Genomic DNA, 26530 nt, shown 5'->3' with positions numbered 1-26530 from the left:
GTTATTTAGAGAATCACTCATTTTTGTAGAGCGTTTTATACGTGCCGTGACGGCCACACACTGCTCTTGGTGATCATCAAGGCCCTTTACAGTGCTGTCACCAGCCCCTCCCCACAGTCCCTCTCTCCTCTTCTGTCCTGCTGCTGTTTCAGTTAGGATTGTGTTCGACGGCACGAAACTGAAATCTGGCAGACAGTGCCTTGTGAAATAGGCATTTAATTTTTCCCACCTAGGGACTTCCCTAGTGGTCCACTGGTTAAGACTCCACACTCCTGGTGTAGGGATCCCAGGTTCGATCCCTGGTCAGGGAACTAGATCCCACATGAATGCTGCAATTAAAGATCCCGCATGCCGGAACTAAGACCCAGCACAGCCAAAGAAATAAATTAAAAAAAAATTTTTTTTCCACCTAATAAATAATCTGGAGACAGGTGTCCCAGGGCTGGTTCAGCAGCTCCATGATGCTGTGGTGACCCGGCTCCTTCCTACTTTCTGCCCCACCCTCTTGACCTGTCTTCTCGTGCTCGTGTTTCCAGAAGACCTTCTAGTAGATTTCTGTTTACATATTGTTGGTCAGAATCGTCACATGAACGCTGTAGCTGCCAGAGAGCTTGGGAAATTGAGTGTGTAGCTAGGCACGTGGCCGATCCAGGGAAAATGAGGACTCAGTGAGAAAGGAGGGGGACTTGGAATCAGGTGGCAGCTGGGAGTGACTGTCCCAGGTGGCCGCTCCTCATCAGAACCACGTGGTGGGAACTGCACCTCTAAGCATTTCCCTTGCTCTAGGTCTGGTGATTCGCAAGTGTAATACTCAGGGATGATCGGGGATTGATCCCTGAGGAACTGATTTACGCTAACCAGACTCGCATGCCCGCAAGCGGGAACAGTTCATGCGTCGTGAATGAGTGAAGCAGCCTAGGAGTGACAGCTAGAAGCAGTGGTGACACTGCCAGTGGAGAGCGCAATTCCAGGTAAAGGGGCGGCCACTGCCCAGCCCCTGGCGGTGGGGGTGGGGGGTGCCAGGGGCATGCAGGCCAGGTCTACTTGATTTTCAAGGGAAGCCAGGGAAGTTCCTTGGCAGTCCAGTGGTTAGGACACCGAACTTTCACTGCCAAGGGCACGGATTCAATCCCTGGTCAGGGAACTAAGATCCCACCAGCCATGTGGTTTCCCCTCCCCGCCCCCAAAGAGAGAGAGAAGCCAAAAAGTCAGATTTTTTTAAGGTTTTTTCAAAAACTCCATTTTGAAAAAGTCTAGGGTTTATAGAAATATTGTAAAGATCGTACAGAGTTTGGTAAGAAACTTACCAAGCTTACCAAAACTAAGAAATGAACGCTGGTATGATACTATTAACTAAACTAAGCAGATTTTATTCGAAACTTCCCAGTTTTTCCACCACTATCCTCTTTCTATTCCAGGATCCAGTCCGCCACCCTACATTACATTTGGTTGTTATGTTTCCTGCCTGTGAGACTTTTCTCAGTCTGAAAGCTAGGATTTTACGACTTCTCTGAGTTTTCCCACCCTGTTGCAATAATTTGGAAATTATACATTCTATTTGCAGTGTCTCAGTGGTTACCTTTGAAACTTTTCCATGTACATTTGACCAAACTGTAAAGTTCATCAGTGTCTCCAGCTGTCTCCTGAAAAATAAAGGGACTTGAGCAGTTTAATGCTGATCACGCCCTCTCACCTTCCACATTATTGTTTGTAAGTTTTGCTTTTTATTTTATTCCACTTTAAATTATTTTTAAAGCAGATAACATGCCTATAGTTCAGAATTTAAAAGGTACAGTACTAACACAACATTGTAAATCAACTATACCCCAATAAAAAAATTTTAAAAATAAAATAATAAAATAAAAATAGAAAGTACAGTGAAAAGTCTCTGTCTCATCAGTGACCCAGACACTCAGTTCCCTCCCCAGAGGCATCAGCATTCCCAGTTCTTATTGCAGCCTTCCAGCGCTGTCTTACACATACAGTCATATCCAGCTTCAGTATATCTTTTTTGCACAAAGTATAGCTTTTCATTCTGCAAATTGCTTTCTTCCCTTATTAATGTATCTTAGAGATATTCTTATATCAGTCCATAAACATCATCATTCTTGTTTATGGCTGTCCCCTGTTAATGGACATCTAGCTTGTTCCCCATCCATACTGGTCAAATAATACTGTAATGAGTAACCATGGCCTAAAACTTTATGTCATAGTACTTCAGTGGAAGGGTAGCTGTAAGATACAATCTAGAAGTTATATCTCTGGGTCAAAGGGAATGTGTCCTGTAATTTATTTATTTATTATTATTTTTTGTTTATTGTTTACAATAAACTGCATGCATATATTTAGAGTGTACAACTTGGTATCCCAACCTCCCAATTCATTCCCTGCCCCAACCCTCCCCGCTTTCCCCACTTGGTGTCCATATGTTTGTTCTCTACATCTGTGTCTCTATTTCTGCCTTGCAAACCGGTTGATTTGTACCATTTTTCTATAGTCCACATATATGTGTTAATATACGATATTTGTTTTTCTCTTTCTGACTCACTTCACTCTGTATGACAGTCTCTAGATCCATCCATGTCTCTAAAAATGTCCCAGTTTCATTGCTTTTTACAGCTGCGTAATATTCCATTGTGTATATGTACCACATCTTCTTTATCCATTCATCTGTTGATGGACATTTAGGTTGCTTCCATGTCCTGGCTATTGTAAATAGTGCTGCAATGAACATTGGAATGCATGTGTCTTTTTGAATTATGGTTTTCTCTGGGTATATGCCCAGTAGTAGGATTGCTGGGTCATATGATAGTTCTATTTTTAGTTTTGCAAGGAACCTCCATACTGTTCTCCATAGTGGCTGTATCAAGCTACATTCCCACCAGCAGTGCAAGGGTGTTCCCTTTTCTCCACACCCTCTCCAGCATTTACTGTTTGCAGATTTTCTGATGATGCCCATTCTAATCGGTGTGAGGTGATACCCCATTGTAGTTTTGATTTGCATTTCTCTAATAATTAGTGATGTTGAGCAGCTTTTCATGTGCCTCTTGGCCATCTGTATGTCTTCTTTGAAGAAATGCCTGTTTAGGTTTTCTGCCCATTTTTGGATTGGGTTGTTTGTTTTTTTGATATTGAGCTGGATAAACTGTTTATATATTTTGGAGATTAATCCTTTGTTGATTCATTTGCAAATATTTTCTCCCATTCTGAGGGTTGTCTTTTCGTCTTGTTTATAGTTTCCTTTGCTGTGCAGAAGCTTTGAAGTTTCATTAGGTCTCATTTATTTTTGTTTTTATTTCCATTACTCTAGGGGGTGGATCAAAAAAGATCTTGCTGTTATTTACGTCGAAGAGTGTTCTTCCTATGTTTTCCTCTAGGAGTTTTATAGTGTCTGGCCTTACATTTAGGTCTTTAATCCATGTTGAGTTTATTTTTGTGTATGGTGTTAGGAAGTGTTCTAATTTCATTCTTTTACATGTAGCTGTCCAGTTTTCCCAGTACCACTTATTGAAGAGGCTGCCTTTTCTCCATTGTATATCCTTGCCCCCTTTGTCATAGATTAGCTGACCATAGTTTATCTCTGGGCTTTCTGTCCTGTTCCATTGATCTATATTTCTGTTTTTGTGCCAGTACCATACTGTCTTGATCCCTGTAGCCTTGTAGTATAGCCTGAAGTCAGGAAGCCTGATCCCCCCAACTCCGTCTTTCCTTCTCACGATTGCTTTGGCTATTCGGAGTCTTCTGCATTTCCATACAAATCATAAAATTTCTTGTTCTAGTTCTGTGAAAAATGCCATTGGTAATTTGATCGGGGTTGCATTGAATCTGTAAATTGCTTTCGGTAATATAGTCATTTTCACAATGTTGATTCTTCCAATCCAAGAACATGGTATGTCCCTCCATCTGTTTGTGTCTTCTTTGATTTCTTTTATTAGTGTCTTATAGTTTTCTGAGTACAGGCCTTTTACCTCCTTGGTTAGGTTTATTCCTAGGTATTTTATTCTTTTTGTTGCAATGGTGAATGGGATTGTTTCCTTAATTTCTCTTTCCGATCTTTCAATGTTAGTGTATAGAAATGCAAGAGATTTCTGTGTGTTAATTTTGTATCCTGCAACTTTACCAAATTCATTGATGAGCTCAGGTAGTTTTCTGATGGCATCCTTAGGATTTTCTATGTATAGTATCATGTCATCTGCAAACAGTGACAGTTTTACTTCTTCTTTTCCAATTTGGATTCCTTTTATTTCTTTTTCTTCTCTGATTGTTGTGGCAAGGACTTCCAAAACTAGGTTGAATAGTAGTGGTGAGAATGGACATCCTTGTCTTGTTCCTGATCTTAGAGGGAATGTTCCAGTTTTTCACCATTGAGAATGATGTTTGCTGTGGGTTTGTCATATATGGCCTTTATTATGTTGAGGTAGGTTCCCTCTATGCTCACCTTCTGGAGAGTTTTTATCATAAATGGGTGTTGAATTTTGTCAAAAGCTTTTTCTGCATCTATTGAGATGATCATGTGGTTTTTATCCTTCAGTTTGTTAATATGGTGTATCACATTGACTGATTTGCATATATTGAAGAATTTGCATTCCAGGGATAAACCCCACTGATCATGGTGTATGATCCTTTTAATATGTTGTTTGGTTCTGTTGGCTAGTATTTTGTTGAGGATTTTTGCATCTAAATTCATCAGTGATATTGGTCTGTAGTTTTCTTTTTTTGTAGTATCTTTGTCTGGTTTTGGTATCAGGGTGATGGTGGCTTCATAAAATGAGTTTGGGAGTGTTCCTTCCTCTGCAGTGTTTTGGAAGATTTTGAGAAGGATGGGTGTTAGCTCGTCTCTAAATGTTTGATAAAATTCACCTGTGAATCCATCTGGTCCTGGACTTTTGTTTGTTGGGAGATTTTTAATCACAGTTTCAGTTTCACTGCTTGTGATTGGTCTGTTCATATTTTCTATGTCTTCCTGATTCAGTCTTGGAAGATTATACCTTTCTAAGAATCTGTCCATTTCCTCTAGGTTGTCCATTTTATTGGCATATAGTTGCTTGTAGTGATCTCTTATGGTGCTTTTTATTTCTGCGGTGTCTGTTGTAACTTCTCCTGTTTCATTTCTGATTTTATTGATTTGAGTCCTCTCCTTCTTTTTCTTGATGAGTCTTGCTAGAGGTTTATCGATTTTATTTATCTTCTCAAAGAACCAGCTTTTAGTTTTATTGATTTTTGCTATTGTTTTCTTTGTTTTTATTTCATTTATTTCTGCTCTGATCTTTATGATTTCTCTCCGTCTACTAACTTTGGGTTTTGTTTGCTCTTCTTTCTCTAGTTTCTTTAGGTTTAAGGTTAGATTGTTTATTTGAGATTTTTCTTGTTTCTTGAGGTAGGATTGTATTGCTAAAAACTTCCCTCTTAGAACTGCCTTTGCTGCATCCCATAGGTTTTGGATCCTTGTGTTTTCATTGTCGTTTGTCTCTAGGTATTATTTTATTTCCTCTTTGATTTCTTCAACGATCTGTTGGTTATTTAGTAGCATATTGTTTAGCCTCCATGTGTTTGTGTTTTTTACAGTTTTTTTCCTGTAATTGATTTCTAATCTCATAGCGTGATCAGAAAAGATGCTTGATAAGATTTCAGTTTTCTTGAATTTACCAAGGCTTGATTTATGACCCCAAATGTAATCTATCCTGGAGAATGTTCCATGTGCACTTGAAGAATGTGTAATCTGCTGTTTTTGGATGTAATGTCCTATAGATATCTAGTAAATCAAGCTGATTTATTGTGTCATTTAAAGCTTGTGTTTCCTTATTAATTTTCTGTGTGGATGACCAGTCCATTGGTGTAAGTGGAGTGTTAAAGTCCCCCACTATGATTGTGTTACTGTCAATTTCCTCTTTCATAGTTGTTAGCATTTGCCTTATGTATTGAGGTGCTCCTTGTGTCCTGTAATTTAGATAGATGTAGGCAAATCACCCTCTTTAGAGGTTGCGCTAATTTACTTTTCTACACGGGACATATGAGATGATGTTTCCCCATGTGCTTAGCCAGAGTGTTAACATCTGTTTTAATCTGGTTGTAAAAAGTATATTTCAGCATTGTTTTAATTTGCATTTCTCTTTTATGAATGATGTTGAGCATTTTTTCATATGTTTAAGAATTAAACGTATATACCTTTTCTGTGTATATTTTTTGTATCCTAGGCCCATTTTTCTATTAGATTGCTGGTCTTTTACTTAATTTGTAGGAACTATTTTAGGGCAATTAGTCCTTTGTCTGATGAGTTGCAAATATTTTTTCCCAGTCTATTATCTTTTTTTTTTTTGTCTCTTATGATGGTTGTAATAAGTTTGTATTTTTATGAAATTAAATGTATTAATTTTTTTACCCATTAAGTTTTATGGGCTGAGTATCAATCTCAGCTCTTCCCCCACTTAGCTTTTCAACACTTTTTATAGTTCATGTATTTTTTGTTTTACCTTTAAAACCTTTGATTTATTTGGACCTTGTCTTGGTATAAGATGTGAGAGGGATCCAGATGGCTACTCACTTGTCCCAGTACTATTTACTGAAGAATCCATCTTTCCTTTTTAATTTGGAGTGCCATCTTTATAACACTAAAGTCCCATATGCATGTGTATCTGTTTAGGGACTTTGTGTAGTCTCTTTCAATGATTATCTATTCATGTGCTAGTACCACACTATTTTAATTACCATAGCCTTAGTATATGATTCTTTTTATTTCTCGTCAGCTAATTCCCTATCATGTTTGCCAGAGTACCTCCACTCAGCCTCTTTGCTTTCTTCAAGTCCCATCTTTTACTCTCAGCAGACAACCATCCCTCCTAAAGTTAACTGACGAGAGTGAGGTCGTTCCCTATGAGCTTTAGCACCAACACCACTACCCCCATACACACTGCTGCAGTACTTTGTGTTTTCCTCATCCTGTGCCCTTGGATGAATGCCCTCCCATCAGTCATCCTGCCCTGGCTTCCCCCTTGAATCTTCAGACTGTCTTTCTCCAAAGACCTCTCCTCTAGCCACTGCTTACTTGAGTCTCCTCTATTCCAAAAAACCTTTTCCTGGCTCCACTACTTTTTCAAGCTGCATCCTCTTGTACATTTCTTTCCCTGACATATTCATTAAAAAATTAGTCTTCATTCACCATCCCAGCTTACTTGCTGCCACTTATCTTCAGAGCCCAGGTTTCCATCCTAACCGCTTGGTTGAAATTTGTATAACAAGGTCAAAGATGACCTCACAGTCACCAAACTCAGTGGCTATGTGTCAGTTTATCACCCTTAAACTGAAGCATTTGAGATGGTTGACCATCCCCCCAGCCCCCCCCCCCCCCCCCAAAAAAAAAAGCCCTTTCCTTGTTCCTGAGACACCCGGCTGTCCTGAGTCTCTCCTGTCTCTGGCCACTGGCGTGTTGTCTGCTCTCGTGCCTCTTCTGTTCTCCCTTGACATGCCGCTCTCCTTTGGTGAACTGAATTCCTTCCTGCAGCTGTCACATCAGTGAAGATCCTCCCCCGCTCCCCAATCGCCAGATTCCCAACTCCCCAGCTCTGAATTTCCAAACTGCTTTTAGAAGACCAATGAAGAGGTCATTGTGTCAGTCCAAACAAGGGAAGATGAAGGCCTGGTGGAAAGGAATGATTAAGAGGGAGCAATTTACCATCAGCTGGAAGTTGCTTTGCTGTGGCATGGTGGTCCTCAAGCTTGGCTGCATGTTACCATCACCAGGGGAATTAAAAATAAAAATCCTGCTGCTCAAGCTGTTCCCCAGACCAATCAAATGAGAATCTCTGAGGATGAGCCCAGCATCCATATTTCTAACAACTCCCCAGTGATCTGGTATAGCCCCGTTTGCAGGCCTAAAGCAGGAAGAGGCGGGGTGCAGTGTCCAGTGATTCCCACCTCTGGCTTTGATAGGTGGATAGTTGGGCATTTGGGTCACTAAAGTAGGGATTACCAGAGTAAGAGAAGGGCAGGCTTAGGGCCAGATGGTGGCTTCTGTTTGGATAGGTTGAGTTTGAGCTGCAGGTGGAATGTCCAAGATAAGGTCTCACAGATGCTTGAATTTCCCTGAAGCAGGTCTTTTCTGCTCTGAATCTTCCAGGCCTGCACCACCACGGGACAGAGTCTAGTCACACTTTCTGCACCAGGGCGTCTGAAGTGCACATGCCTGGATAAAACCCACCTTCCCAGCCCTCCCTTCAAATCCTCTCTCCTACAGCGCCCCACGCCCCAGCCAACAGGGTCCCTCACCACTCCTCACTGGGCTGCCTCCGTGTCTTTTCTCACACTGTATCCCTGAGAGGTGTTCCCTGCCAGGAGGACTCTCTCCCACAGCACACTGTAGCCTTACCCACTCTGACTGCGGCATTTGTGGACAGTATTTTACTTGCTGAGGATTGGAACTGCCTCCTCCTGGGTGGTGTAGACATGTAACCCAGACTCCGGGACAGAGTGCATCGCCCCTTGCCTGATGGCTCTGCACTGAGCATCTCTGCACTGAGATCTGCTGTCAGCTGTGAGCCTAGCGTGGCAGGGGCTTGTGTCTTTTTCCCACACACCAACACAGGAATGGTAGGATCCACTCCCTTGAAGAACGGTGGCTTAGGAGAGCAATGATTCTTGGGCCTGAGTGCTGGTGGGGATGGGATGGGGGTTGGGAGGTCTGATGCATATCAGGATCTCCAGGGGGACTGGAGAATTTGTAAAAGCTCCTCAAGTCATTCTCATGTGGCTCGTGTAGGCTCAGGAGGCTCAAAGAGCAGGCTGAGGGAAAGGTGGCACAGGGGTGCGTCCCCCTATCTGACTAACGGAAACTGCTCTGAACCCCCCAACCCAGGAGCCAGGTGGGCAAAGGGTGGAGGGGCAGTGACCTGTCATGCCAGGAGTAGAGGCTCGCACTGCAGGGATGAGTCGCTCCTACGTGTGGGAGCAGGAGCAGCAGAACGCACCCCTCCAGTCCCCCCAGGTGGTGGCCCTCGATGCTGCCCCACTCCATCACCCTCCCCTCATCTTCCCCAACCTCTCCCTGTCTTCTGCTTTGCGCAGGCTGACAGGAAGTGCCCTGTAGAGGTCCGTCTGCGTTCAGACCCAGATGATGCCAGAGCTATGACCGGGCCTGCAGGCGTGGCGCCGAGGGGAAATCAGCCATGGAGCAGCCACCGGAGGAAGCCCCTGAGGTCCGGGAAGAGGAGGAGAAAAAGGAAATGGCCAAGGGAGAAGGAGTCCCAGAGCTCAATGGGGGACCAGAGCACTCACTTCCTTCCAGCAGCTGTACAGGTGAGGGGGGGTCGGCGGGGGACATGGGGCAGAGGGGGCACAGATGGATGGGGTCAGAGGCACAGGGAACCAGGCCCTCTGCTAACAGCATCGTCTTGGGATGCACGGCGGGAGGATGGTTAAGGACTGGAGCCAGACAGCCCAGGGTCACACCCCTGCTCTGTTGCTCATCGACTGCAGGATCTTGGGCAAGTTGTACCCCTTCCTCTTGTAAAACAGACAGGGATTATAGGGGACGTGCACACGGGCTTTGGTAAGAATGGAATGCGTTAGCATTTGTAATGCATGTTGTCATCATTATTATTCCACCTCTCCTACCACGAGGGATCCAGGACAGATGTGCATCAGCAACACACCAGAAAGATCTCCTGTACGTGTGATTGTTAGGATCAGTCAGAACACACAACTCAGTTTACCTGGTACTAATCACACATCACCAAGGTGCATTGTAATTAGGCAAATGCTAAGCAGTTAGTGAGAATGACTGGAATTAATAATACTTTTGTGCAACCAGACAGATTTTAGCTTGTCTCACTTGTTGGTTCGCCTTTATCTACTGCCAGCAGCAGTGTAGATGTGTTCCTCTGGTTCCTTGTACTGTTGTGTCATCCTCTTCATCATCATTATGCTTTGTCCACCTTCAAGGACATCAGACGCCCCCTCTCAGCCCCTGACGTTCCCTACTGCTGCTGCCGCCCCTTCCCTGCCCCATCACCCCAGTTCTCTCCTGCTCCCTTCACCCAAGTGCCAGCACATTTGGCTGGTCCTCGCTCCCTTCCCTTAGAGGGTACTCAGGGTCATTAGAGGATGTGCTGCCAGGAGGGGACATCCTGGTTGTGCTGCTGGTTTCAGCTGAAGGGGATCGTGACCACAAGTGCTGATGCAGGGCGGAGGAGCAGGCCAGCCTGACAAAGATGAGCCCTGGACCCCTGTGTCTGTGTGGGGAGAAGGAGGCGGATGGTGTCAAGAGTTGAGGCAGGGCGGGGACTGTTGAGGTAGGACAGGCTCCTGTCTGAGCCTGTAGCTAAGAGAGGCCTGAATCTTTGGGCCATGCTGCTTTGAACCTGCAAAGCTAAGTCCTGGGATTTTGCAAGTTTCTTCCTCTTTGGGGCACACAGTGGGGTAGGGCGAGGGGAGAGCTATCATCCAGTCCCTCTGATCCCACCAGACACCCAGGAATGACCAGAGTAGGCTCGGTGTGATTTCAGGGCCCAAGAGAAGGTATCCCCCTTCCCCAGGGTAACCTACTCCCTGTTGGTTGGCTGATGGCTTTGCAGACCCCAGCCTCTCTCAGGAGAGGGAAATGGCTAACCTGCAGCCATCAATCACAGTACTAACAACACACACTGTCCTGAACTTGAAGCAGGCAGGGAGGGTCAGGAGGCAGAGGGGAGACACTAAGGGCTAAGAATGAACAAGAGATGTCACTGAGGACACCAAGGGAGAGTGGACGGGGAAGAGAGGGCCCTGGGGTTGGTGGCCTCACTGCCTGCCCTAGCCCACACCATCCCCACGTCTGGCCCTGGCACGTAGAAGTTCCCTGCAGTGTGGTGTACTGTCCTGGGATTTCCTACACACTTTTGTGGGAACCATATCCTGAAGTGATAGGCTGTTTGCATGCAGACCAGAATGTGGTAGCTGGTGCAGAAGCAGGAGAGGTGGGCATGCTGATGGCGTCTCAGGGAGCTGGACTGGTAGGATTTAGGGCACATGGGGAGATCTCCGGGGCAGAATTTGCCCAGCTAGTATCACAGTGCTGTATACGATGTAGTGTTTAATAGATTCCACTTATCAATAAATGGATGAATTGGCGGTAGACTTACTTGTTTGGTAATTGAAATAGGAGGGGACTGTGTAACCTGATCACTAGGTGAAAGCCACAGTATTTAAAATTATATAAGACAAGCCCCCCCAACAGAAAAACAGAAGCAGGCAGTTTACGTTAGGGCAAATACAAATGGCCAGAAAACATGAAACATTTTTCAGTCTACTCAACAGTCAAAGAAGGAATCTTCAGATGAGATGTCATTTAGCCCATCATATTGGCAGTGAGGACTGGGCTGGCTAGAGGGTGAGGACGGGGCCCTCCAGCCCCCGAGGGTGGAAGGGCAGCTGGACAGTGCAGGCCAATACTTCTCAGTGTGCATTCCTTTGGCCTTGCAGTTCCTCTTTTAGGAATGTATCCAGTATAAATACACACTTAGCATGCACAGAGATTTCCACACTGATCTATGGCGGCACTGCTCATAATAGCAGAAAATTGGAAAGCACCCATGTGTGGGGAATTGGTTATGTAAACCGTGGTAGAGCCGTGCAATGGGATGTTCTGAAGTCATTAAGAAGGATAAGGTAGGTCTGTATATACTGACAGGGAAGTAAGTTCCTGACAACTTGGGGATTCCATTGTTTAAAAAATCCTTATGTATCTTAGAAGGCACTGGAAGAGGACACACAAAGGGCTAGTGGGGCTGCTCTGAGGAGTAGGATTGTGGGTGGAGGGGATCTGTCCTGCATGTGTGCCCGTATGTGTTTTTCTCAGCAAGCCTGCAGTATTCTCATAACTTAAAAAGTAAGTACATTACTTTCTTTCAAAGGGTAAAATAAATTAGATGTTGTTTTCTTAAAAAAAAAAAGCCAGCAGGTGAGGGGTGCTGGAGATAGAGCTTCTTGTGTTGGGCATCACACAACCCAGGGCAGGAATCCCAGATCTGCCCCTGAGGACTGCGGTTCTCATCAGTGCCCTCACCTTTCCAATCTCAGACTCTTCACCTTTTAAGGCTGCATCCTGGGACTTCCCTGGTTGCCTAGTGGTTAGGATTCCGGGCTTTCACTGTGGTGGCCCAAGTTCAGTCCCTGGTCGGGGAAGATCCCGCAAGCAGTGTGGTGTGGCCCAAAAGGGGGCTGCATCCTGCCCATCTTGAGGGCTGGCTGGGTGAGGAGTCAGTGGTAGCATGCGACACGCCACAGATGTGCTGGTTCCCTGCCCCACCCTGCGAGTCTGTGACTTTGGCCTCTGGAGTCCCCTCAGGGACCCATGAGGATGAGGCACAGTCTCAAGCCCTGAAACAGCAGGAAGGCTGTACAGTTTGCTTCCCTTCTGACCGGCCAGAGGTTCTGTGCTGACCCTGTGCACCTCTGTACCGAGCTCAGCACCTGCCAAGCACCCTACCCCCGGGAGGTAGGCAGGACAGGCCTCACCATTAGCACTCAGCAAGCAGGAAGCTTGAGTGCCTGGTTCCCCCAGCTGGGCAGGGGCAGGGGCAGCTGAGCCAGTGCTCACCTCCAACTCCCACCCTCTTCCCCTCCTGCTTCAGTGATGAAGGTCCTAGTCACACCCAAGAAAGAGGTCAGGGGTCTCAGCACGGGGCTGAGCAAGATAAAGTGTCCTTCCTCCTGGCCTTGGTGCCGCCTCTCACTCAGCAAGTGCTTGGTGGGTGTCCAGCAGGGGCCAGCCACCCAGTGAAGAGCAAGGCTGAGTGTCCTGAGGAGCCCAGTCCAGGCAAACAGGACAACAGAAGTAAGGAGGCTGCTTGGTAACCCAGCCCCAGAGTCCTGCAGAATTGGCCCTGACTTCAGAAGCTGTTTGACTTTGGGGCTCTGCCAGCAAAGTAAATAGACAGGGCTGTTCCCTCCAGGCCACCCTCACAGCTATGACAACAGCATACCTCCAGCAATGGCGACTAGATAGGCAGGAAAACTCTTGACCACACGTAATGACGTGAATGAGGTCAGTCATGTCTGTTTGCTGAACTTGTAATCAGAGATGGTGCAACTGATACTTCACTCTCTGCGTGACGGGAGTGGTGCTTATGCTGAGTCCAAACATTCGAATAATGGCACAGTGTTATCCTCGGCAGTGACGCGAGTCATCGTTTATCATCATGGACTACTGATTAGTAGTAATGAACACGCACCCACACATATATATGGAAAGTCATAGAGTGCAGTGGGTAAGAGCTCAGCCCCAGGGGTTGGATGGTTCTGGGTTATAATTCTCACTCTGCCACTGTGTTAGTCAGGGTTCTCTAGAGACACAGAAGCAAGAGGGTGTGTGTGTGTGTGTGTGTGTGTGTGTGTGTGTGTGTGTGTGTAGAGAGAGAGACAGAGAGGGGTTTATTTTGAGGAACTGGCTCATGTAATTGTGAGGGTTGGCAACTTGAAATTCTGCAGGCAGGCCAGCAGGCTGGAGACCTGGGGATGTTGATGATGTAGCTCAAGTTGGAGGCAACCTGGAGGCAGAATTCCTTCTTCCTTGGGGAGGCCTTGGTCTTATTTTCTTAAGGCCTTCAACTGACTGGCTGGGCCTACTCACATTGTGGCGAGTCATGATTTAAATGTCAATCACATCTAAAAAAATACCTTCACAGTAACATCTAGACTGGTGTCTGACCAAAAACTAGATTCCATGAGTACCGTGGCTTGGCCAAGCTGACATAAAATTAGCTATTGGAGCCACTGTCAACGTGTCAGCGTAGCCTTCTGAGCCTGCTTCCTCAGGGCATAAGAAGACCTGCCTGAAGGGTTGCTTTGTGAGTCACATGCAGCTAATGGTGTAAAGCGTCCAGTAGAGGGCCTGGAGCACAGTAGGTGTGCACTAAAAAGGGGGCGTTATTGCTTCAAAACACATAGCCCTTGCAGGGATGCAAATTTAGGATCAAATTCCAGTCCTACCATGTACTGGACAGGTAATCTTGGATAGATTCCATAACTTCCCGAGCCTCAGTTTCCTCATCTTTAAATGGTGGCAGTTAACTGTCTTCCAAGGTGATTTGAAATGATACTAACAAGCATAAAGACACTAACACGCTCTCTCAGTACTTAGTAGGGCCTGATAAACGCTGGTTCCTTCCCCTTCCCCTCCCAGTACTGGTAGAGCCAGGCCCTCAGGAGAGGTTTGGGAGGCCAGGCTGGCAGTGTGTGGCTGGAGCAGAAGTTCAGAGGCGGGGCTCAGGGCCCAGATGATGGCCATCAGGTGAGCAAGGGCATCTCCTGAGAGCAAAGGAGGGGTCCAGGTGAGAGGACTGTCCTGGGCTGGCCCAGGAGAGTGGCTGTGCGGGCAGACGGCCCTCAGATGGCAAGCCCGGGGTCTCTTCCACCCAGCATGCCTGAGAGTCATTGAGGCAGGGGCTCCCAGTGGGAGGCAGGGCCTCTCAGAAGCCCAGTCTCCCGCTAGAAGGTCATGGTGAGGAGTGGGGGGTACCTTCAGAAGCTGATTCCTTGAATGGGGAGCATTCTGCCCTCATTACTTTTGGGCAGGATGTGATGGTGATCGGAGGATAAACTCTTCAGCCAGGTGGTCAACGAGGAAGAGACAGGACCTTTATCTTTGGGAAACTCACCATGAAGTGATGGGATACCGCAGTACACACGCACCCCACAACAAAACCTACCCCTGCAGGACACAGACCCTCCGCCCACTCCAGCCCCTCATCTCCCCTGCCTCCTCCTGCCTCGTGTGTCAGTTCTTCGTGTTCTCTTATTCCCCTCAAGTGGGGGGGGGGGGGGTTGTCCCATCACCCTTCTGTCCCAGGCTTCCCTGATTACCTATGCCCATCCACCACCCGGGGGGCAGGACACACCCAGGGCTCCCACGCTGCCCTGGGCCTATTTCCCACCCAGTCCAGTTTGCAGCTCTCACCCTGGGCCTCTCCCTGCAATCCAGGGCTGTGGCCGCCTCTGTGGTCTGTGGGCTGGGGCACTTTGACTTCTTCCAGGGTGAGCAGGGGCCGGCAGAAGACCAGAAGTAAGAGGAGGCTAGGTCTTATTCGGGGCTTTCCCAGCCTCATAAGTAGGGGACCCTTCACCCCCACCTTGGGTTTCTGTGAAGCCGTGGGGAAGAGGAGCAAGCAGCCAGGGGAAGGGAGAGGCACGGTCCCTGCCTGTGTGGGCCACACGCTCAGGGGCTTTAGAACTGCAGCTTTCTGATAATAAAAAGCCTCATCCTAACTTGAGCTGATATTCCCACAGCACATGGTCCAGGAACTTTCTCTGTTAACTCCTCTGCTCCTCACCGTGACTCTGAGACACGGGCTGCTGTTATCTCCATTTGCAGAGGAGGAGACAGGCCAAGAGGGCAGAGCTGGGTTCTGAGTCTCAGACCCCGACTTGAACTTGGGCTGTGTGGCTCCTGAGTCCATTCTCACCCCCCAGGCCTGCTGCTTGTGAGCACCTGGAAGCCAGCTTGGGGGTCATCAAAGCCCTGACCTTTGAGCCCAGAGAGGGGAGCAGTCACCTTCCCTGATCACCTCACGCCCGGTGGTTCCTTCGCTGTCCTGCACCACGTTGCCTGCCCCACTGGCAGCCTTGCCACTCGCTATCTTGTGTCCTGGTTTTCTTACCTCAGCTGGTTGCGGGCAGCGTCCGATTCCAGCTCTGCACACAGCAGGTGCTCATCAAATGTATGTTGAATGAAAAGAGAGAGTGGCATTGCCACGGGCAGTGCCGACAGCAACCAAGTAACCAGACATCTGCCAGGCCTCCAGGGCCACGAGGGGAACTAGCAAGGCACCACCAAGAGGTGGGAAAAGACTGGGGTGATCGGTCACCGTGGACCAGATTTGGTGGAGGAGGTGGCCTTTGAGATCCAAAGGGAATGTGAGTAGAGACATGCCGAGTCTAGCAGAGGAGGCAGCCGTGCAAACCACAAAAACAGCACTGCTTACAAGAAGTGCCAGAAAGCGAACATGTACACAGACCACACAGATCGGGGGAGGAAGTGCCGGAAACCCTTTCTGCGCAGGTCTCTACGGAGCGTTTTTACATGTTATCTCGTTTTCTCCTAGCAGCTGGTAATGGGAATTCTGTTGCCCCCGTGATAACGCCGCCGGTAGCGGCGGGCGCTGAGGCTGGGCCGCGCTGGCAGCTCGAGGAGTGCTTAGTCCAGAATCGCTGAGCGCCTGCCGTGTGTCCAGCAGCAGCGCCCTGGTGGACAGAGTCCCCGCCTGGGGCCCTTAAGCCCTGGAGGGGGTCGCCCAACACGGAGTAAACGGGAAGGCTCCTGAGAAGCGCAGAGAGGCTCCCCGCCCCCCAGCTCCCCACAGCGCATGTGCAGGAGGGAGGGCGCCAACTCTCCCCGTCTTCGGGCTGAGGGGCGCAGTTACACCCCTTGGAGTGACTGAAGTTGGGAGCTAAGGCCAGGCTGTTTGAGGAAGCAGGGACCGTGTCACCCCACCCTCCCCACCCAGGAAGGCGAGCAGGCTGCTGGGTCCTCTGCGGGGGACTGGTGCTCGGCTCCTTCCTGCGGGCGGGGTGGGGTCTGGCCGGAGGCTTTCCTGCTGTCACTCCTAGGACCCCAGGGGACACTGGGGGAGCGGAGAGGAAGGTGTGGGGGGAGTGGAGTATGCTGTGGTCTGGGGGAGCTCCATGGTAGGGAGTCGAGCTCTTGTGCAGTGACCATGCTGTAGAGAGGGCAGAAGGCAGGCCTGGAAAACGTTGAGTCCGGGCTGACCGCCATGGCTTGGGTCTCCCTGCAGCTCTGTCTGCTCTAAGCCCCTGCTCCTCTGGTCTGGGGATTTGGCCCCTGCCCCTGAGGAGTTTGCTTAGGCGTCAGAGAACAAAGCGGAGAATAGCAGGTTGGCAGGCCAGCCTGGCAGAGGCAGGGCAAGCGGCTGTGGGGTCACGTGGCGGCACTGGGCTGGGGGCAGAGATGGGCTCAGTCAGGCTCCCTTTCCCAGGGAAGGACTCGTTCCGGGGAGAGATTCAGGAGAGACCCCCAGCCATTCTTAGTAAGTCACCTGACAGCACAAATACCCTGCGGTGGCCCATGGCCAAATGCTTTCCTCGTTGACACTCTCCATCACAGGGCTCAGATGTCTGTGCATTTGATAGAAAAGCACTCCAGGAAGTTCAGTCTGCCACCCAGTCAGCATGACTGAGACCTCCACTTTTTCTGCCCCAGCAAGACGTTTCTTGGGAATGAATTTCAGCTTCTTGAGAGATCCGCTAGAGCATCTCTGGAGTCCCTGCAGGAATCAGATTTCTGGGTTGGGGGCTGAGCTCTGCAGAAGCCTGTGTGTCTGTAGCCGCCACAAAATACATTTCACACAATCCCTTGGGGGCCCACACAGTGGAGTCTCTTAAGCCAGGGAGCCACTTCCTAACGACAGTCTGAAGAGAATCTGTCTGCTGCTTCCTCTTGATCCCCTCCTCTTAACACACAACCATCCCCCCATGCCCTCTCCCCAACAGCAGTGAGTTCATTCAGCCCAGGTGGGTCTGACTCAGCCGAGATAGTAAGCTGCAGTTCTGGAACACCTGCTGGGTGTCAGGTCTAGGGGAAATGCTTTGGACACTTTTGCCCTCCTCCCAGAGAAGCTGTCATTAACCCCATGTTCTAGATGTAGAGGCTGATCCTTGGAAAGGTTCACTCCCAGAGGCCACGTAGCCCATAAGTGGCTGAGCCAAGACTGTGTGATTCAGAAGTGCAGGCTCTTCCCACTACCTCTGCAGCCCTGCAGACTCTGGTCACCTCCCCAAGGCTCCAGGCCTGGCACAATATGAAGCCACTCCTGTGTTATGTGTCTGCAGACCTCTCCCGGAGCTGCTCTCCACCCTCGCTGCTGGACCAGCTGCAGATGGGCTGCGATGGGGCCTCTTGTGGCAGCCTCAACATGGAGTGCCGTGTGTGCGGGGACAAGGCATCAGGCTTCCACTACGGTGTGCACGCATGCGAGGGGTGCAAGGTACGGGCAGCGGAGGGGTGGCTGCCCGTCGGGGCTGTGGTCACATGGTGAGTTGACCTGACAGGAAGGCTTTCCCTGCTGCTGGGCTAGGCCCTGACCACACCCACTGCCGAATTCCTGCCTGCGAGGCAGCCAGGCCGTTCCAGGCTTAACTCTGGGTCCTGCTAGAGAGGAGGGGTTCCCTCACCGGGCCTGCCCTGCTGGGCACCGGTCTTGCCAACCCAGCCACTCGCCTGGGCTCTGGGCTGCTGGCGCCCCCTGGGGTCCTGATGCGAGAAGACAGGCAGGACAGAATGAGGGTCTTGGGCTTGAGCCATCTTCCCAAGGTCAGGGTTTCCTGCGCCTCAGGGCCCGAGGGGGCTCTTTGATAGAAAGGAAATGTGATATTTCTTTTTCCAGTGGTATTTTTGGGTTCTTCCTCCTGACTGCACATCCATCAAAATTTCACATATTTTATTAAACGACTACCTAGAAAAGATGTAGAACCAGCCACAATACAATTTTGTGTCATCAAACTAACAAACAAGCACTTAAAATAAATATGGTATAGTATTTCAATTGTTTCAGAAGTTTTAGAGTTGTTTACTTTCCTTCTCCCTTTCCCCTCCAATAATATTTCCACCTTTACTTCCAAATTTCAGAAATTGTTACATCTCAATGCATGATCAAGGCCCTGGCACAACCCAGTGAGCAGAGCAGGAGTCTCACCCTTTCTCCCTTCCTCGTGGCTTTTCTCTTCCTCATGTGTCTGCTGTCCCTCAGGGCTTCTTCCGTCGGACGATCCGCATGAAGCTGGAATACGAGAAGTGTGAGCGCATCTGCAAGATCCAGAAGAAGAACCGCAACAAGTGCCAGTACTGCCGCTTCCAGAAATGCCTGGCGCTGGGCATGTCGCACAACGGTGAGCCGACCTGAAACCAGGTCTCTGGGAGCCCAGAAACAGAAAGGGGGTGCCCTCAGAGCAGCGCCCAGCGCACAGTCAGCATGCAGGTCAGTGTTGACCTTGCTGATCTGGACCCTGAGTCTCAAAGCCAACGCAGGCTGGCCTGAGGCCTGCCCTCCCAGACTGCCCGGGACCTGCCGTGCTTCCCAGGCCGGGGGCATTCACCACCTGTCTGTACCTGAGCCTCACCCTCTCTGGCCCAGAAGGGACCTGGGAATTGACTCCAATTCCAGTAGTGCTGGAATCACCACTCCCGGAACCTCGAGCCTGTCTTGGATGACCTGACAGGGTGTGAAAAGCCACTTCTAAGGCCCAGGATCCCCTCAGGCCTTCTTGGTTGTTGAGGGCAGGCGGGAGCCAGTAAGTGACCACGTGTGTCAGCTGCCAGGAGCCGGGCCAGAGTCTCCTGGAGGCCGGCATTCCCGGGAGACAGAGCCTGCTGGGTGCTGTGAACCAGACCGGCAGAAGCCCTGCCCTACCCAGAGCTTATACTCTGGAAGGGTTCCCCAGCATTTCAACTTGCTGGCTCTAGAGCTCCTGAGGGCCCTGTGCTCAACGTGTGTCTCCATCCTTGGCTCGTGTACCTTAGAGGTGCTGGCCCCTGCCCAGGCTCCTCCATGACTGTCCCCCTTCCCCGTGCAGCCATCCGCTTTGGCCGGATGCCAGAGGCTGAGAAGAGGAAGCTGGTGGCAGGGCTGACGGCAAACGAGGGGAGTCAGCACAACCCCCAGGTGGCTGACCTGAGGGCCTTCTCCAAGCACATCTACAGTGCCTACCTGAAAAACTTCAACATGACCAAAAAGAAGGCCCGCGGCATCCTCACCGGCAAGTCCAGCCACACGGCGGTGAGTGTCACTGCTCGGCCTGGCAGCATCCCGGGCTGTGGGCCCTGCTGCCGCCTGCCTGACTCCTGGGAGAACCAGGCCTCCTCCCTCCCCTCACTTTGTGGTATAGGCAGGGGGTTTGGGGAACACATGGGCGGGGGTGCCCCGAGGCCTGGCCTCTAACGGGGCCTGGTTTTCAGCCCTTTGTGATCCACGACATCGAGACATTGTGGCAGGCTGAGAAGGGCCTCGTGTGGAAGCAGCTGGTGAATGGTCTGCCCCCCTACAAAGAGATCAGCGTGCACGTCTTCTACCGCTGCCAGTGCACCACGGTGGAGACCGTGCGTGAGCTCACCGAGTTCGCCAAGAGCATCCCCAGCTTCAGCGACCTCTTCCTCAATGACCAGGTGACCCTTCTCAAGTATGGTGTGCATGAGGCCATCTTTGCCATGCTGGCCTCCATCGTCAACAAGGATGGGCTGCTGGTGGCCAACGGCACTGGCTTTGTTACCCGTGAGTTCCTGCGCAGCATCCGAAAGCCTTTCAGTGACATCATTGAGCCCAAGTTCGAGTTTGCTGTCAAGTTCAATGCCCTGGAACTTGATGACAGTGACCTGGCTCTCTTCATCGCGGCCATCATTCTGTGCGGAGGTACGTCGGGGAGGGGCAGTGGGCTGTTCCCACATAGCCAGCCCTCCTGGGGGCTGGGCCCTCGCTGCAGGGGCCAAGCCTAAGCTGTGACATCATGAGGAAGGGTCCATGTGATGATGGCAGTGGAACATGCAAGGCACTAACTGTGTGTGCAGGACCAGCTCCGTCTTGTAGAGACAGAGATGAGATAGAAAAAAGACTGAAAGAAAATATAGCAACATGTTGATGGGGGTTATTTCTGGTGGTGGAGAAATTTTCTGTTTTACCTGCATTTTTCAAATTCCAACACAATAAATATAGTAAGACTCATGCTGACAGTGGCATAGAGCTTGCTTCATGCCAGGCACTGTTCCAGTTCATTTTCCTAGATTATAATTCTTTAATCCTCATAATGACTCTATGCCAGAGTTATCCCCATTTTACAGATGAGGAAACTGAGGTCCAGAGAGGCTGGGTGACCTACCCATACATAACCTCATTGCTAATCTGTAGTAGAGAAGGGGTTTCAGTCCAGGCAGGGAGGCCTACTGTTCCCAAGGCCAAAAGTCACCCACACCAGGGGTTAGGGGAGCTGCCCTGCTTTTCTGAGACCCCACGTGTGCCTGTGTCCCCACAGACCGGCCAGGCCTCATAAACGTGTCACAGGTGGAGGCCATCCAGGACACCATCCTGCGCGCCCTCGAGTTCCACCTGCAGGCCAACCACCCTGATGCCCAGTACCTCTTCCCCAAGCTGCTGCAGAAGATGGCTGACCTGCGGCAGCTGGTCACCGAGCACGCCCAGATGATGCAGCGGATCAAGAAGACCGAGACCGAGACCTCGCTGCACCCCCTGCTCCAGGAGATCTACAAGGACATGTACTGAGGGCTTCTCCATTGACCAGCTCCTGAGCGCTGGACGTGGAGTGTCGAGCGGCGGGATCACACACACTCGGCGGACACAGGACCTCTGGCTCCCCGTGTCCCCGCCTCCCTTCCTCAGCTCCCTCCTTCTCAGCTCCCCGTCTCCTCTCATGTCTCTGCTCTTTTTCTTCCTTCTGCTCTCGCCCTCCTTTCCTCTCTCCTGACCCCCATGTCTGTCCCTCTTTCTCTTGCTGTGAGACAGTTTGTGTGATTTCACCAGCAGCGAGAACAGGACTTCTGCTTTCCCCCACCCCACCCCACCCGGCCCCCAGCAGGAGAGAGCGGGGTCTGCCCTCTGCACCAACAGTCACCTTCTCCTATCCTCACCGCAAAGGACTCGAGCCATCCAAAGAAACACTAAGCTCTCTGGGCCTGGCTTCCCAGGGAAGCCAAGCAGGGCCTGGGCTGACTGCAGAGCAGCCCCTAGTCACCGGGTCCCTGGCGGAGGACAACGTCCCCGCACGGTCGCTGCCCTGCCGAGGCTGCAGTTGGCACCCTGGCTCTGGTAGCATGCCTCAGCCCCACTGATCCCCGCCACCCTTCTATTCTTCTTTTCCTTGGTCTTCCAGGCTGGTGTTGCTGATGGCCCCCCTGCGCCGGCCGCTGGGGGACACTGCCCCCAGCCTGGGCAGAGATGGGGTTCCCTCCTGGTGGGGGTCCCCACACCCCCATGGAATAGGAGCAAGCGTCAGGGGAGGCGGAGGTTGGTAGAGAAGGTGGCGCGTGGTAGACTCACCCCTCCTGACCCCATCAGCCTTGGGGTGGGCCCCCATCAGCGCCCCACGCTTGCCACCCCGCTGCAGTAGCCACCGAGTCGTACCTACTTGTGTCAGCACCGCCGCTCCCACCTCAGCCCTCGGTGCCAGGGCCTGGCCTCACATGCACCCCTCCTTTCTGTGGCCAGGAGACACGGGCACCGGCTCCAGCCCAGCTGAAGCTCACGCCCCACACACACTCCCTCCAGCACACACAGCACAAGCACTGAAATCACTTTACCTGCAGGTTCCTCACCCCTCACCCTCCCCTCCCTGAGGCAGGTGAGCGCCCAGAGGGGCCTGCAGGTGGACTGGCAGAACCGTGCCCCTGTTCCTGGGGTCGGGCCAGATCGCTTGGTGGGCAGGGGGCGGTCCTGTAGACCCAGCCCAGCACCTGCTCACAGGGGAGGTACCGGCCATAAACTGATCCTGCTCGTTTGTGACACCTGTTTGTCCCACCAGCCCTGCTGCCCTCCCCTTCCTTGTATTTGACCCAGCTGGTCACCTGGAACTCTCCCTGCACCGCCTCTGGTGACCAGGGACCTCGCCAGGCCCAGTCCCACTCCTGGCCCTCCCCCCCCATCGATGCACGCTCGCCTCGGAGGAGGGGCTGAAGCACAGCTTGGAGCACTGTCTGAGCAGAGGACAGAGAGCCCACCCCGGCTGCTTTTCCAGGGAAGAAGTGGGCCTGGAGGGGTGAGGGGCTGCCTGGGGTCTCTGAGAATGGTGGCGGGAGACGTGGGGTTAGCGCCCAGGCTTCCTGGGTCCTGTGTGGTCTTCCTTCCCGAGGACCCTTTCCATGCCCCAGGATCACTGTCTTCTGGCAAGATTCTTCCCTCCCTTCTCCTCCCCTCCCCCACCACACACCCCATCCTCATCCCCCACCCAGATCTGGTACTGAGAATACAGCTCTTCTCAGTGTCTGAACAATCTCCAAAATTGAAATGTATATTTTTGCTAGGAGCCCCAGCTTCCTGTGTTTTTAATATAAATAGTGTATACAGACTGATGGAACTTTAAATAAATGGGAATTAAATATTTAAGAGTTGATTTAGGCTAACTGAAGTTCATAGTGTTTTTCCTGGGGACTGATGGGATCCCTCCCCCTCGTCCACATCCAGTGCACAGGGGGAGACTCGGTTGGGCAAATGAGACAGTGTGGTACTGGCCGGAGGGGTCAGTTCTGGCTTGTGGGGGCTGCCCATCATGCCCCCTCACCTCCTGCTCTGCTCACCACTCGTCAGTTAGCAAGGGTTGTGGAGGACTGAGAAGATGCCATCCCACCCTGGGGGAGCATTTGGGGTGGGAGGGGGAGAAAGGATACACACCCTCTGAGAAGGGTGTGTGGAACCGTGGCACAAACCAGGGTTGGGGGTAGGGGGTCTGCGAGGGGCTCAAAAGGGCCTGGGAGGAGGCAAGTCCCCCTGGGCCTTGAGTGGTAAATGGAACTTGCAAAGCCAAAGCCAGGCATTCACTGTCAGTTTTTTACCCTACAAGACATCAGGGCTTTCCTTTCCTTAGCTGACACCCCAGTTTTCTCCTTTACTTCTGGCGGTGCCATCTTCACAGAGGCTCAGGACAAATGAAGCAAACATTTAGACTAAAGAAGAAAGCAACCTTAAGAGAATTAGAAGATACTATCTTTGCTATAAAGCTTCTAAAACTTAAAAGGTTTTTTTAATATTTTAATTTTATTGGAGTATAGTTGATTTACAATGCTGGGTTAGTTTCAGGTGTACAGCAAAGTGATTCAGTTATACATATACATATTCATTCTTTTTTAGATTTTTTTCTCACGTAGGTTATCACAGAATATTGGGTATAGTCCTCTGTGCTACACAGTAGGTCCTTGTTGGTTATATATCTTTTTTTTTTTAATAAATTTATTTATTTTTGGCTCCGTTGGGTCTTTGTTGCTGCACACGGGCTTTCTCTAGTGCAGAGAGCAAGGGCTACTCTTCGTTGTGGTGTGTGGGCTTCTCATTGCGGTGGCTTCTCTTGTTGCAGAGCTCAGGTTCTAGGCTTGCAGGCTTCAGTAATTGCGGCACGGGGGCTCTAGAGCGCAGGCTCAGTAGCTGTGGTGCACCAGCTTAGTTGCTCTGTGGCATGTGGGAATCTTCCCAAACCAGGGATTGAACCCATGTCCCCTGCATTGGCAGGCAGATTCTTAACCACTGTGCCACCAGGGAAGTCCCGGTTATCTATCTTGTCTATAGTGGTGTACATGTTTTCATCCCAAGCTCCTGATTTATCTCTCCCAACCATGTTTCCCCTTGGGTAACCATAAGTTTGTTTTCAATATCTATAAGTCTGCTTCTGTTTTGTAAATAAGTTCATTTATATCTTTTTTAAAAATTCGATTCCACGTGAGTGATATCACATGATACTTGTAAAAAAGTTTATTTTTTTATTTTTAAATAAAGGAAGAAATGGGGTCCGCAGCAGTAATATCCCTGGGAAGCCTGGAAGCAGCAGACACAAAACCTTTCTGGAGGACAGACACAGGCAGTACAGAACCCCCACAAAATTACAGACATGAGAAAACAAGCCTGTGTGAAAATAAATAGAACGACCAGTGAAATCAGAGGCCCAGGACATCAATATACAAAATATAGCTATTGGTTACAGTACAGGAGCCAAATAAGTTGTATATTATTTAAAAATATAAAGAAATGAAAACGATAAAGTTTGCCTTTTAAAAGAAATACCTGGAACTTCCAGAAAAAAAACTCAAGTTAGAAAGCAGATTAGACACAGCCAAAGAGATCATTTTAGCACCTCCAAAAAGATTTGTAGAAATTATCCAGAAAATAGCGTAGGAAAACCAAGATAGAAAATGTGGAAGGGAAGAAGAAAAATGCAAATTCTCATGTACTGCAGAAGGGAGTAGAAGCTGATACAATCAACTTGAAAAACAATTTGGCAAAATCTCATAAAGTTAAAATGTGCCCGTGGAAGCCGTGAGGCATCAGGTTCCACCCCTAGAACCCAGGCACTGAGGTCCATGGCTGCCGGGCTCGCAGCTGAATTCCTCTCAGGAAACTGCCCACAGTGAAGGGGGCCGCCTCGCCCAGGATAAGCACACCCCCTCCTCAGGAGCAGCCTAGAGCCAACAGGTAGGGACAAGGCCAAGCTTCCTTGCCCCAGTTTGAGAACGTGAAGAATCGTCCCAGCTCCAGAGTTGGGGTTTCTGTCGTAAGTACATTGTGGTTTAATTTCTTTCTCTACCCAGTCCTGCTTCCTTCAATTCCTTACAGGTGTTGTCCTCAAAAGCGCTCTCCAGTGAGTGTCCTGCAAGTAAACCTCCAAATCTATTTCCTGGAGAAGCCAGCCTGACACAATATCCTAGAGTGAGAGCCACAAAATTATACCAAGACTCGTATACATGTTCATTACAACAGCAGCAAAAACTTAGAAACAACAAAAATGTTCATTAACAGGAAAATGGATAAATTTGATATATTTATACAATGTTTTAAAAAAAAAACTAGAAGAGTGGGGGAGGGGAAAAAACCTAGAAGAAAACATGGGGAAAATTGTATATAATCTGGAAGCGGATAGACTGTTCAAAAATATTGTATACACAAAAGTTTCTAAGCTTCATGCAGTATACACAAAACTTTATAAAATAAAAAGATAAAAGATCTTACTATATCACATTAAAAAATATTTCTCCCGGTGGGGGCAAGAACAAAAAAAATTTACATCAACTATGTTAAAAAATGTGTGACGTTGTACACTCTAAATATATGCAGTTTATTGTAAACAATAAACAATAAAAAATTTTTTAAAAATGTGTGACATTAATAAGACAAAGACTAATTTCCTTAATATGTAAAGAGCACCTGCAAATCAGTGACTAAAAGGTCAACAACCCAATAGAAAAACGGGCAAAGGATATGAACAGGGAAAGAAATGCCTTTAAAACATATGGAGAGATGCTTAATCTCATAGTAAGAGAAATATAAATTAAAACTACAATGAGACACTGTTTTACATAACAAATTAACATACTAGCAAGTTTAATTATATTGTGTTGGCAAGAGTGTGCAGAAACAGGCACTCATAACTGTTCGTGAGAGTATAATCTGGCACAGCTGCCACAGAGGGCAGACTGGCAGCACCTAAAAAAAACTTTTTAATAATTTTAATCCAGCAAGAGTTAAATAACAAAGATGTCCAAGACTATTTGTTTCCCAAACCAGCATCTCAGTTTACCGACAGAGATAGGAAGTTGTTTAAATTCCATTAAAAAATCTCTCCTTTAACTTCTAAGTGAATTCCTCTTATTTGGTCTTTTTAACTTTCCCAATTTATCTGCCACATGGGATATTGCAGTCTAGTGGAGAGAACGTGGGGCTTTGGAGGATTAAGATAGGAATTGAAGGGGTCATAGGAACAGTCAGAGCTGGAAGGGCTCTTAGAGTTCGTGGCCTCCGTTCCCCTCACTCCCCATTGTCAGTGGACACAGCCTAGTGTTCTCCAC

The 26530-nt window shown here is 49.3% G+C and overlaps 1 protein-coding gene across 2 annotated transcripts in view; it reads left to right on the top strand.

The window, feature by feature from the left end:
* The window catches only part of PPARD (peroxisome proliferator activated receptor delta), a 79907-nt gene extending 54139 nt beyond the window's left edge, over positions 1-25768 (top strand). Inside the window, exons 3-8 of one of the 2 annotated variants that reach the window (XM_057699111.1) lie at positions 9058-9288; positions 17815-17969; positions 18732-18870; positions 19555-19757; positions 20144-20387; positions 21004-25768. In XM_057699111.1, coding sequence (XP_057555094.1) covers positions 9159-9288; positions 17815-17969; positions 18732-18870; positions 19555-19757; positions 20144-20387; positions 21004-21251 — 1119 coding nt within the window. In that variant the 5' untranslated portion in view covers positions 9058-9158 and the 3' untranslated portion in view covers positions 21252-25768. Of the gene's footprint in view, positions 1-9057; positions 9289-17814; positions 17970-18731; positions 18871-19554; positions 19758-19936; positions 20388-21003 lie in introns of both variants that reach the window. The other variant, XM_057699110.1, reaches the window with a different exon arrangement.
* Positions 25769-26530: the final 762 nt, after the last annotated feature.

The sequence above is a fragment of the Hippopotamus amphibius genome, chromosome 11, assembly GCF_030028045.1.
Source record: "Hippopotamus amphibius kiboko isolate mHipAmp2 chromosome 11, mHipAmp2.hap2, whole genome shotgun sequence".
In the NCBI taxonomy this organism is placed as follows: domain Eukaryota; kingdom Metazoa; phylum Chordata; class Mammalia; order Artiodactyla; family Hippopotamidae; genus Hippopotamus; species Hippopotamus amphibius.
The sequence above is the reverse complement of the archived record's forward strand: the minus strand, read 5'-3'. Positions and strand labels throughout refer to the sequence as shown.